At 56.0% G+C, this 16,502-nt stretch overlaps 1 protein-coding gene across 2 annotated transcripts in view; it reads left to right on the top strand.

Moving 5' to 3' along the window:
• PTK7 (protein tyrosine kinase 7 (inactive)) overlaps positions 1-16,502 on the top strand; it is a 37,450-nt gene that overhangs the window by 8,821 nt on the left and 12,127 nt on the right. The window contains exons 2-5 of one of the 2 annotated variants that reach the window (XM_030035426.1): positions 14,805-15,098; positions 15,315-15,497; positions 15,622-15,724; positions 16,183-16,373. In XM_030035426.1, coding sequence (XP_029891286.1) covers positions 14,805-15,098; positions 15,315-15,497; positions 15,622-15,724; positions 16,183-16,373 — 771 coding nt within the window. The remainder of the gene's footprint in view (positions 1-14,804; positions 15,099-15,314; positions 15,498-15,621; positions 15,725-16,182; positions 16,374-16,502) is intronic. The other variant, XM_030035427.1, reaches the window with a different exon arrangement.

Here is a 16,502-nt window from a genome sequence, read left to right as displayed (position 1 = left end):
TTGTTGGGTGTCTGTTGCCACTGTTTGTGCTTCCTTGGCATTTGGTTGCTTAGGATGTCCTGGTGCTCTTCCCACTGGTGGATTAGGGACTGTCCAGTAAGAATTATTTGTTCTCCAGATACATTGGGAATCGGCTATCCTGCCGCTGTCTCTGTGAGTCTGTTGTACCTGAGCTTTTCTTTAATTTGTCACTGGGGCTTTGCATTAGATCTGTCTGTAGCAAGCATTCTGCCTAGTTATCGATTTGTAGAAGTATTCCAGAAAGTGCTCTGCTTGCATATTCTTCCCACTCAGTGACTTTTCTCCATTTTTAGCTGAGAGGTAATGTAGCAATGTCTCATAGAGAAGCTACCTTTTAATTAATATTGCATGAGCAGAGGAAATATTAGCTTCTCTGTCTACTTGCCTATTTTTGTGGCTTTTAATATAGATTCATAAATTGCTCTAATGAAAATAAACAAGGAGCTGTTCCTTTCTGTGCCCTCTTTGCTTTCAGAGGTGATACTGCAGGTCCAGTCTCCCCAGTGATGTTTTCCCCCAGGAGGCAGGTCCTGGGCTGTAGCTGGACAGCAGTGCTGCCCTGCACAACCCGAAATGGTGATTGTGAAATGGGGCTGGTCTTCAGCTTTCCAGCGATGAAAAGAGAAGGAGCTGGATGAAATCTGCAGACCTGTAGGGCACAGCTGGGGACAGAGAGGGGGAGTTGTGGATGATGCTTTGCAGCCAGGAGGAAGGCAGTGTCATGTAGACTGAAAATGGATCTGCAGTGCACAGCAGGCAGTATTAACTAGCGTCCCCGAAATGGTCCTGAGGGGTGACACAGATATGATACGAACCCAGAGAGAAGCCCTGGGCAACCAGTCCCTCCTCTGCAAGCTTCAGATGCAGGCAGAGGTCAAAACCCAACAGCGTAGAGCCCATATAAATAGGAGAGGCACCAACGCAGCTAGTTGGTGGAGGGAGGCCTTTTTCAGGCGTCTCCTCAATGCCTTTTGGCAGCTCCACTTGTCTCTGGCACTGCTGGATGCATGGGGCAATTTTTAGCTTGCAGCACCGTGGTGGCTGCTAGGAAAAAAGCTGGTGTGTTTTGTTGGGAGTGCCTTTCCTTGGGAGCTTCTTCCCTTCCTACGGGAGGGGAGCAAACAGGTCAAACCTGCAATAAAACCAAGTGGCAAAGCAGGATGCTCCAGAGACTCACTCACCTCGAGCCGGACTCACGGCGCAGCCTTGCTCCGTGGGGAATACGGCTGCCGGATTGCCCCCAGTGTAGTGCTGTACGGGGCATCCTCCAGCCTCTGCGCCATCCCCTTGATCCTGGGAAAGCCGCGCGGCTGGATGCGTGCTTGTGGGTGAGCCGTGCAGAGCCAGCCGCATGCCTGGGTGCACAACCGAATCGCTAGAGCAGTTGCCACGGCGTGGGTGTCACTTTCAAGACTACGGCCACTGGATGAACCATTTCTCCCATGAGCTATAAGCTGTCTGGAGAGCTTGGCCAGCTGGATCTTCGTGGCAAATCCATCTGAGTCTCTACAGGCAGATAACTAAGGGAAACTTAGCTGTAAATACACCGCCGTGACCTGGAGAGAGATTTAAAATATTTATCCCAGAGCAGGGCTTGGGAGATAAATAAGCTCCCTGTCTGCTTCCTTGCGTGCAAGGCTCGGGAGCGCAACTGTCCCTTTGTCCCCAGCTCTCAAGAGTCCTCCTTGGGGCTGGAGGGTTGTTTATGGGTGGCCTTGAAGTCCCTATAGATAGCGTAAACATATAGCTGCCAGCAAAACGGCGAGGGGGACGCCAAGGGTGTCCGCGTGCTGGCATAGACGTGAGTTCTTTTCTGCGCCCTCTCTCCCCCCATTGCCCCCCGCCAGCTGCTGTCCCTGCTCTGCTGCTCTCAGGGTGTTTGTGGAGCTTGCTGGTGATCCATGTCTGGCTTGGGTAAGGTTGTAACCCTCCCACCTGGCCACCTCAGAAAGCAAGATCTTCGAGACGTCCTGACCAAGCACGTCCAAGAGCCGGCGCAGGTTTGGGTGGTACTGGGGAGGTTTTTCTCCTTCCAGTGGGTTTGGTGGCAGCATGCAGAGAAGCAGCTCACTCGAGCAGCTTCAGTGCCAAATCTGCTTCGTTCTCTCCCTGGAAGAGCAAGGGGAGGGCTTGCTGGCAGGAACGCGTCCGTGCCCAGCGCAGCCTTGGGTCGGGTGCTGACCCGACGGCCTCGCTGCACGGAGAGGAGCCGGGTCTGAGCAGCAGCCTTGTCTTCTCTGACGGTGTGTTGACGAAGCGGCTGGCTTTGCTTGGAGGCCTCGTGTGTGTGTGTGTGCTTCTTCTCTTTGCTCTGCTTCCCTTGCCCTGGCCTCCTCCTCCCCCCCGCCACCTCCCTCTTTTGTCTCTGCAGCCCGAGTTTCCATTCTCTGGGTTGGCTGGGGCTCCTGTTTGCTGAAGGGAAGCACCAGGCAGCTTTATGGAGCTTGTTCTGGTTTTTCCCATCGTCTGCTGGAATGGTGTTTCAGCTGGAACAGGAAAAACGTGAAGCCCTGGCCAGGGGCTCCCTCTGCACGCACACAGCACCGTTGTGGAGGAATCCCTCTTGGCTGGGCTTGGGATGGCAGGAGTAACGTCAGCCTTCAACCCTCAGCTTGAGCGAAGATGTCCCGGCGAGGTGTGATGCCTGGAGGTGCTGGCCCCCAACTACCAGGGGATGAGTTCTCAAGCCACACGGACCTTGTGGGTGAAGCAACGCAGCCTCATCGCCGCAGGATCTTGCCTCCAGCCCCAGGGCAAGGAGTGTCAAGTCCCGAGCCAGCTCTGTCGCAGCTTTTCCCTGCTGGCAGGACCTACCTGGCTGTTCAACACCGCCCGGGCTCTCCTCTACTACCGGAGGGGTTTTGCTTGGTAAGGACCTTTGCATTCTCACGCGCTCCTTGCTTAAATTGCGAGCGAAGCATCATCCTTCGAGACCATTGCATAGGGAGCACGCGGCTCATCCTGGCTCTGCTTGGCACCCGTCTGCCACTTTTCCTTTCGTGGGAGAAAAGTGCAGTACCTTTGCTGTGCCAGCCAGAGAGTTCGGCCTCCGGATCAGCTGTGTCTCCAGCCGGCCATGTGCTGCCAGTAGCACGTCAGCTATAAATCAGTGTTTCTGAGGAAGCCAGGGAATCGCTCAAGGGCTCTGAGCAAGCCTGGGAGAGTCGGTTGGCAGGACCTGTGGGTGCAGCAAGTCTGTCGCTTGGTGCTGAGTCACCCTTGAAGCATTTGTGTTTCTCACTGGGGCTTGGCAACACAGCTGGCGATGTCTGCCTTTGGCTGACGCACCATTAAAGATGGTTTAATTGAGCCAGCAGGATTCCCAGCTCCTGCACTGGGCTTGTGGCTTTCCTGTCTCACTTGTTCCTCTGTCTCTGTTTATCTGCCACCAAGATATTGTCCTGGCCTTCCTGGGGGTCCCATGGCCACCACTGCCTGTGCTGCTCAGCGAGCAGGCACGGGTCCAGCTGCCCGGCCAAAGCAAGCTTTCTTCTCCGCTAGCCAGCGGCCGCGGTGCGGACAGTTGCCAGTATGTGCCTGTGCTTTGAGCATTTGGGCAGAAAAAGCTGCGATCTGGCTGCTAACTCTGCCCTATATCCCCCTTCCCAGCTGCACCACCCCAGCGCTGCGTTCATGGCTTGGGCTGGTTCTTTGTCTGGATTGGGGGCTCAGGAGGGCTACCTGGGCTTCTTTTAGGGGCATGGGACCACCCGGTTGCCTCGGTGGCCCAACAGAATGGCATCCTTGCATTGGAGCAGGCGTGTCGTCCCCCCCCCGAGATGTCCATGCCTCCTCTTGCAGCAGATGCCGGGAGAACGGGCGCAGCCCTGTTGCGGAGCGTGGCTCAGAGCAGCGTCGACCTGCTCCTGTGGGGCCGAGGCCAGTTGTTCTGGTTCAGCAGCCCCAAGCTGTTGCGGGAAGCCAAGGAGCTTGGGCTACCACTGGGGCTACCCCGGCTCGCTCCAGTTTTCCTCTGTTTGAGCAAGGTGCTGAGATGTCAGGACAGACCGTGGGGCAAAGGCACAGCTAGCCGTTCAGCCCGAGCACATCTTCCATACCTTAAGGCCGCTAGCAAAACCCTCGGTCTTGGAGACAAAACTGCGCAGCATGGTGGCTGTCCCGCCAGCCCAAGTAAGTCTGCAGCGGGGTATTTGTTGGCAGCAGCCCTGCTCTGCCTGGGAATAAGGAGGAACCTCCTGTAACGTTCCCTGCGGAGTAGCACCCTTGTTGCTCTTCTTGCTCGTCGCCGGAGCAGCAGCTAGCTCGCGCAGTGGGAAATGCCCTGGACCTCGCTCCCCACCGCCACCCTGTCCCTGTCCGCAAAGGTTTATCCTGTCATGTTGCTTTGGGGTGGCTCTTCTGTTACCCTGCTGCCTGGCTTTGAGCCCCCAGGAAAGCAGGGTCTCTGCTTGCTGCCGGTGTGAGGATGGAGGCAGGGAGCTGTGGAGGATAGAGGCTGCGGAGCCTTTATGGCGTTCATGAAACTGAGCTTGGGATGGTCTTGGAAGAAGCAAGCCTGAGGGGTGTGTGGCTAGGGAGGGAGCTGGGATTCACGGGATCTGTGCTGGGGAAGCAGGATGGGCACCGTGAGGAACAGAGGTGGGAAAAGCCCCAAACTCACTTGAACCGAGTGGGTGAGTGAGGTCAGTGCCAGGGTAGCCTGGCTATCCTGGCACGTGCCGACAGCCGTCGGGAGTCTGCAGCTCGGTGCCTGGGCTCACTGTCCTTGTGCTGAACCGTTTTCTCCGTTATACTGGTCTTTTCTCCTGTGGCACAGGTGTGAGCCATTCCTGCCTGCTTTGGGACTGGGGCTATGTGCAATGGAAGCTGCAGGCATCTCCCCGCTGTGTGTGGCAGGGAGCTCTTCCCATGGCCAGCTGCATCCCAGCGCGTTACTGCGAGCGCTGCCTCAGCGTTTGCTCCGGCAATTGATTTACAGCGTTCAAACCCCAGTGGCTCTGTTCAGATTTCTTGCGATAATTGCTCAGAAACTGGGCTTAGCCGTTCCCAAGTATGGGATCCTGGGCAGGGAGGGAAATCCCCCACAGCTTGCAGCCTCTCTGAACAGGTCTGGGGAGGCTAATGGGAATTGTACTAAATGGTTGCAGCTTTTTCTTTTTTTAATTCTAAAGCTTGGTTTGAAGGGCAGAGTTGGCTTATCAATGGTTGCTCGGAGCCTGTGTTTAAAAGCACCCCTCCAGGCAGAGGGCAGTGGAGAGAGGTGCTGTGGGGCACCAGGGGCGAGCTCAGGCTGCGGTCCCATTGCAGAGCACTTGTCGCTCACTGGTAGACCAGCAGCCAAGAAGTTTCCAAACCTGGGCTTGCATCTGCCATACGTCATAGGGCTCCTGGTGGGGTCCATGAGGGTGGCCAGGGTCTGGGCAGATGTAATCTTGCATTGGCACACAGGGATGGAGGCGAGGAAAGAGTGGGCCAGCTCTGCTGTTTCCATTTGGGACCCAAGCGAAAAAGCCAAGTACTGCGGGATGAGCAGATGCCCTCAGCTGTTACAGGGTGGGGGTGCCTCTGTGCCTACTTGCATCCTGGGTTGCTTCTCCTCTGGATCAGTAAATCCCACCTGGAAGGTTGCATATGCGGGTGCTTTGCATTTGAAACTTTGCTCATGGATGCAAATGGCTGTGCTACAGGTTAAATTGACTTAGCCTTCCGTGGAGCACGTGGAGAAGAACTAGATGCATGGCCTGCGTGGCGGTGTGATAACTGGTGTGAAAGCATCGCGTCTCCTGCAAGTCCGGAGCAAACCACCACAAAAGGGAGAGAGGCTTAGCGGTCGTCCGAGCAGGGCTCTTGGATCCAGGTGTGTGGTAGAACTGTAGGGTGTTTTCCCAAGTCCCTCGTCGTCTTGATCCACACCAGTACGACCGTGCTGTGTTTATCCCAGGCCCGGAGCTCCTAAGTGCTGGTGCAGTTCCTCATGGCTCATGAAGCCAAAGCCACTCTAGCGGAGCATTTCTTGGAAATGCTGTTTTGTACCCATCCAGTTGTGCTGGGGACTCAAATAGGAGCGATGTTTTTTCCTGGGTGCAGAGTGAGCTTTTGTTTTTACTTTAACTGGAATGGGAAACGACGTAGTTTTAAAAGGCTTGTATGATGGGTGCCCAAAGGCTTTCCAGATGTTGGGCTTGATCAGACCAAGCCTGCCGTGTTCAGAGCTCCTTGCCTGCATCAAACCATTTCCATCTGGCCTGGTGGGAGAGAGTGGTTTATTGCAACTCTACCCGTCTGAGAGGCTTTCTCAACTGGAACCTCTTGCACAGAGGAACTTGCTGGCTGGAAATCATTTGGAGATGCAAATCTCTCTGGGTGTTTGGCTTGGCTGCTGTTTCCGTGGTATCTGCTAAGCAGTGGAATAGAGCTGTGTGTGGAGCAGGCGTGCTCCGAGCAGCTGCTTTATGTGGCTGTAGGGACCGACCAGCAAGGCAGGGGAGTTGCTTGTGTTATTAAGCATTCATGATTTTTCCTTGCCTGCTTCTACAGCTTCAGCTGGTGCAAATGAGCCTGCTGGCTCTGTATTTGTGACCAGGAGGGGAGGAAAAGCTGACCCATGTGTTGTTCCCAGTCCTGGCATGCCAAAAATCTGCTTTTATAGGAGCATGTTCGTAATGAACTGTGCCAGTAAACACATGGCTTGCTCGAGCCATGAATGGGAGGTCTGCATGGGGCCCTGTGCTCACCGAGAGCCTCACGAGGACAAAGAGCAGATGCTGGCGTGCGTTACTTGCTCCGTGGCAGCCTGCATCCTCCAGGCTGCAGCAGATGGGGAACGGGAGGTGGGATCAAGGTACTAAGTGCTTGCCTGGTCCGGTGACGGCAGAGAGGGCAGGACGAGAGGCCGGGCGAGTGGTTTTAGTGCGTGCTGCTCTTTGTGGTTCCCCTGGCCTGGGGAGGGCTGGCTTTGCTTCTCTGCAGATGGGGCTGTTTGCAGCAGAGGCTGGGTTGGAAGGAGCCTGGGTGCTGCAAGCAAGGGAAGAAGTGCTGCTGACAGCTTGGGGTGATGATTGTGGATGGGGAAGAGAGAGAAAAGGAGGGATGTGTGGAGTCCGTTGGGGCCCAGATGTCGTAAGGACAGCGGGGCTGTGCCTGGCTGCAGCAGAAAGGAAAGGCTGTCAGGCGAGAGTTGCAGTCCTGAGCATTAGCAGCGCTTCGGTGTCTAGAACCTTGCTCCCTTTTAGGAACCGCTGCCAAACTTGTGTGGGCTAAGCTGCTGGTGAGGAGTGCACAGCCAGCACATGAGGGGTTAAAGCTGCACGCAGTGAGTGGAGCCTTGTTCTCACAGGGGGCTCGACACTTCTGGACCAGCAAGCTTGGGATGCTCCAGCCCGGTGATTTGATGGCCCAGCCTTCAGAAGCAAGCTGGGGCTTGAACCCAGAGTGTGCTGCATTTTGATCCAAGAGTGGCTAAAAGCAAAGTCCCAGCACTGGAGCCGTTCCTGAGGACTTGGCAACAGAAGGAATTGCTGCCTGCAGACAATGATGTTTAATAAATTGCTCCTAAAGACAAGACCTGCTTGATAATTCTTTCTGGGAATGTGTTATTGAAACCTGTGAGAGTCCAGGACCCTAAACCCTAGCACAGTCCCCACTGTGCCTTTTGTGGCCTTAGGATGGAGCACAGGTCACGGTCTTTTCCAAAAATATGCCTATGGTTGCCTTTGACACCAGACTTCTGCTGTGGCCCAATTGTCTTTCCCAGAGAACGTGGCGATAAACCAGTCCCGTGTTTGGGGCTGTCCGTGTCCATCCCACGTTGAGCTCCTCTGGGACGTGGGACCTGAGTGTGAGCTTCTCGGTCCCTTCTGCTGAGGTTTGATGCTCTTTTCCTTCAAGAGGGTGCCTTTCTTGTAGTCCTTAACTCTGCCCCTGGGCTTGCAGTGAGGCAGGTGGTCTTGGTAGCTGTGGCATGGGTTGTTGGTTTTGCTTGGGGTTAGCAGCAGCTAAGCATGCTGCTGAGGGATGCGATGGCAGCTTCAAAGCAATGCGCTGCCTGTGCCTTCCTTGCCTTGTTACAGGTCTACGGAGCTGGGAGCAAGTGCTGCAGAGTGACGTGAGTCCAGAATGCGTTAGCTCATCCAAACCTTCCTTTTCCCTTAGTGATTCCTCATTGAAGAGGAATAGCCTGTGTCGCTGCTGGGTTGATTGCAGAGGCTTCGTTTCCTCGACGTTCTGAGCAACGGCAGTGGCAGAAGCAGAAAGTTCATAGTGTGGATACGGTGGGGTAGTGGTACATCAGCTATGGATTCCCAGGTGGCAAAAAGCTATCGCTGCCACCTTGCTTTGCTGAGGTTTGTTAATTAGCTGACACATCCAGAGTTGGTCGCGTGGTAGAAAGTGGTGAAAGTGTCTCTCAATCCTGCTCGTTCAGTCTGAGGCTGAAGGGATGCAGCCTGGGGATGGACTTGGGCTATTCCCGCTGCTCACCTCAGGTTTGTGCTGGGGGGTCACCCTCCTCTCTCCCAGCTGTATCCCTGGCCTCCTCTCTGCAGAAAAGCGCACTGTGTGGTTGCTGCAAGGTACCCAGGGCCTTCCCCAGGAGAACTGCTGAGATCTTTGCCCCTTCGGGTGTTGCAAAGGGCCCTGCAGGTTTGGGGAGCCGGGAAGAGCAGGCACCCCACCTGCGTGCTGCAGCAGTGCCTTCCTAGGGAACGTGGCATCTTTGCTAACTATTAAAGAAAATGGACAGGGAACAAGTGTTTAGCAGTGCGTTACCAAGCTCTCTTGTCTAGTTAGGTGCTGAGCTGGGGGTGTAAATACCTCCAGCTCCCACCTCAGGGCTGAGACTTGCTAGTTGTGCATCCCCAGGGAACACTGGTTCCACAGTGGAGCTGGGACAACTGGGAGCTCCCCTGCTCTGGCATGGGAGCATTTGAGGTCCTCTCTGCTCTGAGAGGCCAGAACAGACGCTGGCCGGCCATGTCCTCTGCCAGAAGAACTCCCTGGGGGAGCTGGCTGTGCCAGTTTTTGCAGCTAGCTCCTTCCATTCCATCCTGGTACCCGCAGGTCTTTGTTTTATTTCTTTCCTGTAAGCCAGCTCTCCCCCTCCACAGCTGGGGCAGATCTGAGGCCTCCTGCTGGCAGAGGAGAAGAGGAGGAGGATGGTTCCTCTTTGGGGAGGAAGGATGCAGTTCGGGTCCTCTGGGCTTTGCTGCCCTGGGCACTGCAGATGAGTTGCAGCTCCTCTAATCTGCTCTTCCAGATGCAGAACATTAAAGGAGCTGGCTTGCACATCTGGCTGAGCTGACCCAGGGTGAACTTTGCTAAGTGTCCGTGGAAGCAAGTCTGCAGAATAACGCTCCCGGGGCCTGGCTGGAGAGTGGGGCTGGACTACAAGCTGCAGAAGCCCCGCAGCGCTGGGCTTGCTTTCCAAACCAGGAAACCTTAAACTTGCACAAAGCCCTCTTCCCAAATCCCATTCCCGTGCTTTTAATTCCTTGTTTGGTTGCAAGCATCTTTGTTATTACTCATCCTTGCATCAGCTGTGGTGTCTGAAGAGGTTGGTTACCTAGGTTCTTTTGGGTACGAAGTGAAATGGATCCTTTCCTTTTCCCTTTCTGTCCTCTATCCAGAGCTCTTTTAGCTCGGCGAGGAGGTGCCCGGGAGCTGGGCAATGGGCATGCCTGGCGGCGGGTGGCTCGGGGTTGAGGGGGAGCGTGGATCTCCCGTGGGACTGGGGACGTGGAGCCGCTGCAGCGGCGCTTCCAGCTCTGCTGGCGCCCCAGCCGTGCCAAACACCTGCCAAGGCTAGCCATCGCCTGCTGAGGTCTGTGCCGGCTTTCTTTCCATCACAACTGCTGCTCGGTGCAAGCGCCGGGGGCTGCCATGCTGCGGCACACGCCGCCGCTAGCCAACTTGCCTGTTGCATCCCCGGCGCGGCTGTAGGTGAGCGAGACGGCTGCGGAGACGGCAGGGATCAGGGGCTGCGCGGCAGCTGAAGGCGTCGTGGTTGAGGCCGCGTTCCCAAGCGATGTCGTTAGGCAAGGAGACGATGATTTTTTTGGATTGCTTCAAGATGTAGGCGACTCGGTCTGTCAGGCGGGGCGGGAGATGTGCTGCCCGGTCTCCCCGTCTTGCACAGTTGCTCTGCGGCACCAAAATGGGGTTGAGCTACCGGAGCGTCCCCGGCTGGCTCGCGCGGGGCTGCTCGTGTGTGACACGCGAAACGACGGATGGAAAACCTGGCTCGGGTCGAGGCTTGGCTTGTAACGCTGCCCCGTGCCCTTGCAGCCTGAAAGATGACCGAGAAGGTTTGGGCTTGCTGCCACGGCAGGGACTCGCCAGGCAGCACCCGTGGTGCTCTCAGGCCTCTTGGTACGGTGCAGAAGGTGGGCAGACCCCCTCGTTGGCTGCAGCCCTAGAGATGGCTGATCCCCCAGGGGCGAGTCCTGCCACCCCGCGCGTTTTCCGGCTGCGTCTCCGTGATTACAAAGCCCCGGCGCTCCACGAAGGTCTGCAGTCCGTGAGGTTCGTTGCCTGTTGTCCGGCTATCTCCACGGCACAGCGTGGGAGGACGGTGTCCCACCTCAGAGGCGAGCACCGAAACACACGGCTCGGCAGTTTGCTGCCGCCTCCTTCCCCAAGAGCCCTACAGTGTCTCTGTGCCAGGGATAGACCGAACCTGGTGCTGCCCAGGTGGGAACGGGGATGTGGGATCCCCCAAAACTTCAGCCCCGATTTCCCGGTACTAGCCCCCCAGCTCTGCCACGTCTCCTTCAGACCCTTATTACGCTTCTGGTGCATTTTTGTACAGCTCTGGCTGGGGAAAACGGCAACGCTGATGTCTCTCACTTTTCTAGCTCGGGAGAACGGCTCCGAACCAAAGCATTCCCAGGCTGTGCTGCAGCCTGCTGCCAAATCGCTGCAGTAATGCTGTGGCAGCATTCGATGGGGTTGGCTACCATGGGGCTGGGTCTGCTTTGCCAGAGGCGTGGAGAGCCCTTTGCTCCCTGGCAAGCTCATAGGATTGAAAACTCACTCTGCAGAGCTTCGGGCAGCAGTGACTAGCCATAAGGTTGCTCACAAAGCCCATCCTGGATGCGGCTTTCCTAGTTTTGTCAGCCTGAAATGCTCTGCACATGTTCAGCCTGCTGTGGCCTTTGGAGGAGGCTGCGACGTCCGAGTCCCGGGGACATCCCAAGCCCGAAAAGTGAATTGAGATACACGTGGTAGAAATTCAGGCTGGCAATGCAGGTGTTAGTGTGAGTGTTTTTCCTGGGAAGCGGCTATTTGCCTCCTTAAAATAATGAAATTAATTTTGAGCAGGGGGATACCTCTGCATGAAGGATGCTGTGTTCTTGCCTTCGGATCTTTGCTATAAGTATGCTCTCGGAGCCGGGATGTGATCTGAGCCTCCTCTTCTCTCCGTCCTTGTGCGTCCTGCTGATGCCCGTCCCCTCCCTGTAGATGATTTGCTCGGTGGTGTGTGGGAATGATACCCTGGGGACCTGTAGGTACCAGTGCAGCTTCCCTACACAGTTCGCTTAACCTTCATCTATTACCTCAACAGGAGGGTTTTGTATTTCAGTTAAATATCCTTTGGGTAAAACACCACTGGGTGTTTTCAAGTGTGCTGCATTTCAAATGTGTTTATCTAATCTGGCTGAAGCTTTCCTGAAAAGCTTTCTGTAGCCACAGTTGAAATGGTTTTAGGCCAGAAACATGTGTTGAGGGTTTCTTTTTCTCCCAGTCAGGGATGGCTTGTGTCACATACATACGCAGAGAGCGGGTGTTTGCCAGCGCACTCGTTTGGGACTGCTGCTTGGCGTTGGCTTTGCAGGACTGTGGCTGGCCCAGCTGGGTTCCTAGGGGAGAGCTCTGCACTGGCTTGGGCTTGCTAAGCCGACTTTCAGCAAACTTGGTGTTGCTGGGTATTTTTGGGGGTGGCTCTCACTGAGGGAAGAGAAAAAGTCAATTCTGCTTCTTTCAGCAGCTCCTAGCAATGCAGCCCGGCCCAGATTAGCTCATGAAACCACAACAGAACCGTGCTGTCGTGAAGGTGTCCAGTCAGACCGAGCAGGGGTCACCTTTGCTCTCCACCGAGCGCTGCGAGAGCTCTCTCCCTCGTCTGCCAGCTCGGGCAGTTCTGGCAGCCTCCCACGGCTAAGCCGTGCACGTGGCTCTGCCGCGCAGTGGTGCTGGGAGGTCCTCTAAGTCTTCCTTCAGTACAGGTGGTGGTGTCTGTTGGCTTTATACGGGTTTTACGCAAACTCTGGCATAATGGCATCCCAGACCATCTGCTTGGACAGCTTGCTTGAGCCTCTGTCCCAAAAGCCCAGATGAGATGGAGGGGATGCACGAGCCCTGCTGACTGCAGCCATTTGCTGGACCAGGGCTCTACAACTTTTATGGGCAAGTGCAGCACATCCCATCTCCGAACACCGGGCCCTGGTGCTCTGGATTGAGAGTACTGTGAAAAGTTGTGTCCAGCTCTGGGCTTCTGACGTCTTCCACCCCAAAACGTCTGGACCACATCTAGCTGCTTCCAGTCTTTCCTCGTAGCCCAGATCTGAGGTATGGTTGCGACAGTGGTTTCCAGCATGTGCAGCCAGTCCATCCGACGGCACCTTGGATGCTATTGTCAAAACAAAACACAAGTTTATGGGTCTTATTGCACTTCAACACTTACTTATCCCAGTTTACTTTGGCACTCGTGCTCATGAGGCGTTCATCGCAGGGATCTCGCTTGAGCTGAAATGGTTGCGTCCGTTTCCCCAGGATGGAAGACAAGGACATAAACAGTTTCTCCTGTTTCACCGGGGAGCTGGATCCCGGTGTTTCCTGACACCTTGTAAAATCCCTGCTTCCCACGTGGAGCTTGTGCCAAGCCTTCATCATGTCTCTTGTCCACAGAGCCGTGTCCTCCTGCCGGGACGTGGGGGATGCTGAGGCAGCAGGATGTACGTGATGAGGCTGCTGAAGCTTTCAGCTGACCAGCGCCGAGTGAAATGCAATTGTGCTGGCAGCGATGGGGCGAAAGCAGCTCTGCTGCTGTTTAGTGTTAACGCTGCTAATGCTGACAACTTAATACTAGAAGCACACCTAATTTAAAATATTGTGTCTTAATACCCGAATGGCCTACGCCTTCAGAGAGAGGTGCCTCATCACTAGCTCCAGCACTAGCGTGACTAGTAGACTGTGAAAGGTTTTGGGATGCTGAGACCCCAAGAAGAGAACCGATCCATCTCCTTCACGAGCTCTCCTAATGCACGCTGCCGCCTTGCACGTGTTTTGTACCGCACAAGTATGGTTTGACGGACGTGTGCCTTGGTGCCCTGAAGCACATCTGTGGAAAAGGACAGACCCAGCTCCTGTAGGTCCAAACCTGAGTGGATTTGACTGCCCTGTTCCCCTTTGCTCCTGTCTGTCTGTCTGTCCCAGCAGCCTGTTTTGGCGTGAGCCAAAGGGTGGCTGAGATGTCCTATCAAATTGTGTCCCTTCACCAGGCTTTTACACAGACACCAGGCAGGAGGATGTGGCTGAGCCTCCAAGGAAGAACCGTCCTTCAGCTGGGCTTGGATCCTGTTCATGTAACTCATCCAGGCAACCACTTTCTGAAGCCGTTTTCCTTACAGCGGTGGGAGCGCACCGTTTTGACCACTTTCTTGTTTGCCTTCGTGAGAGATCGCTTCCAAGATGCTCGGAATCTGCCTGGCTTGGCCTCTTTCCCCTGCAGAGCACGGTGCTGAGAACAGAGTCCACCAGCAGTCAGCGCGTGTTGAATTGCCCTTTGTCTGCTTTCCTTTCTGCGGCCAGCTGGTAACCGGAGCAGAGCGCCTGCATGGCTGGCTGTGGCCAGACAGCAGCCAGATTTAGGAATACGCTAGCACGGTCCCTCGGCGGCCACGTCAGCCAATGCCTAGGGAAGCGCTGGCTGCTCTGTCCCCGGGACCCTGAGCTCTTGGGTGGGGGCTAGTGTGTGGAGGAGGATTCTTTGGCTTTTCCACCACTGCAGAGAGATGCTTCCAGCCTTCTAGAGCCACCCCATGGCCGCTATCAGACCCTGGGGTCAACGATTGCAATTTCTTGTTTCCGCTCCTACTTGCAAGTGGGGTGAGTCCCCAGCAGAAGCTTGGGGTGTCACTGCTGCATCTCCTTGTGCTGTGCTCCAGCAGCTGCTCTGGTTATTCCCATGGGCAATCCTTGTTCCAGACCATTTATTTTTTCCTGGGTAGTTTCTGAGGATGTGGAAGTGAGACAGAGACATGATCCCAAGGAGAGAAGCTTTGAGGAAAGCCTAGAAACAGTCTATGGGTGTTCCTGATCTGGGGCAATCTTGACGCATGGCTGGGACTTAGGACGCGTCCCAAAAAAACAGGACGAGAGGAGCTCAAAGAAGCATCCGAACTGCCCACGAAGCTGCTTGCTCTCCAGTGTCTTGGTGACTGACTTCTCGGCTCATACACCATGAGACATCTCTCTGTTCAGGCTGGAAGTGCGGCACTCGGCAGCGTGTCAGGGTCACGGGAGCTCCCTTCTAATGCCCCTGGCCCCAGGGAGCAGAGGGCTCTCCTTGGCTTGTGGCAAGCTCAGGCAGCCCTGTCCCAGTGATTGCTGGAGCGACAGCCTTAAAGAGGCTGTGCTGGAATCTGAGCACAGATCTGTTTAAATTCCCCCATCGGGGATTGTTTTTGGCAGATGTGCTTCGGGCCGCGTTTCTCCTAACATGGCGATATCAGCTGTCCGGAGACCCTTGAGAACAGCACGTGCTTACCTACTCCCTTCTCCCCGTCCCCATGCTCTAAACGTGCCCTTATTTTTCTGTCTTGCAGCTGTGGGGACTCGGGCAATGATCCTTTTCACCAAGGAGCCGTACTCCCAGGATGCCCTGCACGGCCGCAGTGCCATTCTCCGCTGCGAGGTGGAGGATCCAGCAGATGTGGAGTTTGAATGGCTGCAGAACGGGCTCCCCGTCCGGGACACGGAGCAGCGCTTCAAGGAAGGCAGCAACCTCCAGTTCGCCGCCGTCGATCGGCACCGGGATGCCGGGGATTTCCAGTGCGTGGCGAGGAACTTGCTCACCGGGGAGGAGGCTCGCACAACCAACGCATCTTTCAATATCAAGTGTGAGTGTGGGGAGAGGGCAGCCAGGCACACGCCGCAGCCTGGTGCTGCCCACCGTGGGCAGGGCAAAGCACTCTCTTGGAAGGGGCTGAGACTGGAAACAGCTTTGCTAGGCCACCTGCTAACGCGTTTGGGGGCCGTGGTCAGACGGGGATCGGACGGCATGAACTGTGCAAGTAGGATTCCTCCCCAGCTACCGTGTCCTTCATGCCCTCTAGGCCGCTTGCATCTTCTGATGTCCCCAAGGCTGTCGGAGATGCTTTCTCCTGCCACCTTCCCCATTTGTATATATGAAACGGGGATGTTACTGCACCAAGTGTGTCCTGAGCACTGCAGATCCTTTCAGAGCCCCTCTTATCCCTCAGAGAACAGCTACACGGGGCAACGTGGGGTGTTTGCAGGTCGGGTGCCCCTTTCCTCCGTGCTTGCGTCCTTGCTGCCTGCTCTGGTTATTACTGAGTCGGCATCCAGCTGGGCTCTGTAGGTTTGGAGAGCCAGCTGTGTCGTTGTTCTTTGATCCCGCAGGGATTGAGACAGGCAGCGTGGTGCTGAAGCAGCCGGCCAGCGTAGCTGAGATCCAGCCCTCCTCCGCAGTGGTGCTGCGGTGTCACATCGACGGCCACCCGCGGTAAGGGTTGCTTCCCGAGGAATGGACCCTGCCGGGGGTCCCCGTGCACCTTCACTGCATGCTCTTCCCCTCTTTCTCTGTCTCTCTCTCCTCTCTCCTGCCGAGGATTCAGTAGAGTCTAGGGAAGGCGAAAGGCAGGATTGAGCCTGTGGCCGAGCACCGGGGGAGAAGGCAAACGGCTTCCTCAGAGCCGCGTAGCGAGGAGCACAGTAAGGACGGGCTGTCACAGTCCGGTCGCTGAGCTGCTTGGTGTGCTGCGGTCACTCTCCGTCGCTTTCCAGTCATGTCCCGTCCACTTGGCTGCATGTCTCATGGCTTCGTGTCCGTGTCGGGGCCAGCAGTGGGGACAGAGAGCCAGGGAAATGGGCCATCTCTGGGCTGTCTCCTCCGCACATGTGCTCTCTGGGGAGCCCTGCCGGTGTCCTGCGCCCGGTCACCCCCTTGCCCCTGTCTTGCAGCCCCACGTGGCAGTGGTTTCGGGACGGTACGCCTCTCCCCAATGGCCGCAGCACCTATTCCGTCAGCAACAAGGAGCGGACGCTGACCCTGCAGAGTGCCAGCCCCGACGACAACGGTCTCTACTACTGCTGTGCCCGCAGTGCCGTCGGCTTCGTCTGCAGCCAGAACAACTTCACGCTGAATATCATCGGTGAGTTGTGTCCTGGCTGCTCGGGGCTGGGGGCTCGGCTGTTTTACTGCTCTGCTAACAGCCTCCCCTCTGCTGCAGGGCAGGAGCCAGGCTGCAGGGGGAATCATAGAATCATAGAATCCTTTAGGT

Source organism: Aquila chrysaetos, chromosome 13 (genome assembly GCF_900496995.4).
Source record: "Aquila chrysaetos chrysaetos chromosome 13, bAquChr1.4, whole genome shotgun sequence".
Lineage (NCBI taxonomy): Eukaryota > Metazoa > Chordata > Aves > Accipitriformes > Accipitridae > Aquila > Aquila chrysaetos.
The sequence above is the reverse complement of the archived record's forward strand: the minus strand, read 5'-3'. Positions and strand labels throughout refer to the sequence as shown.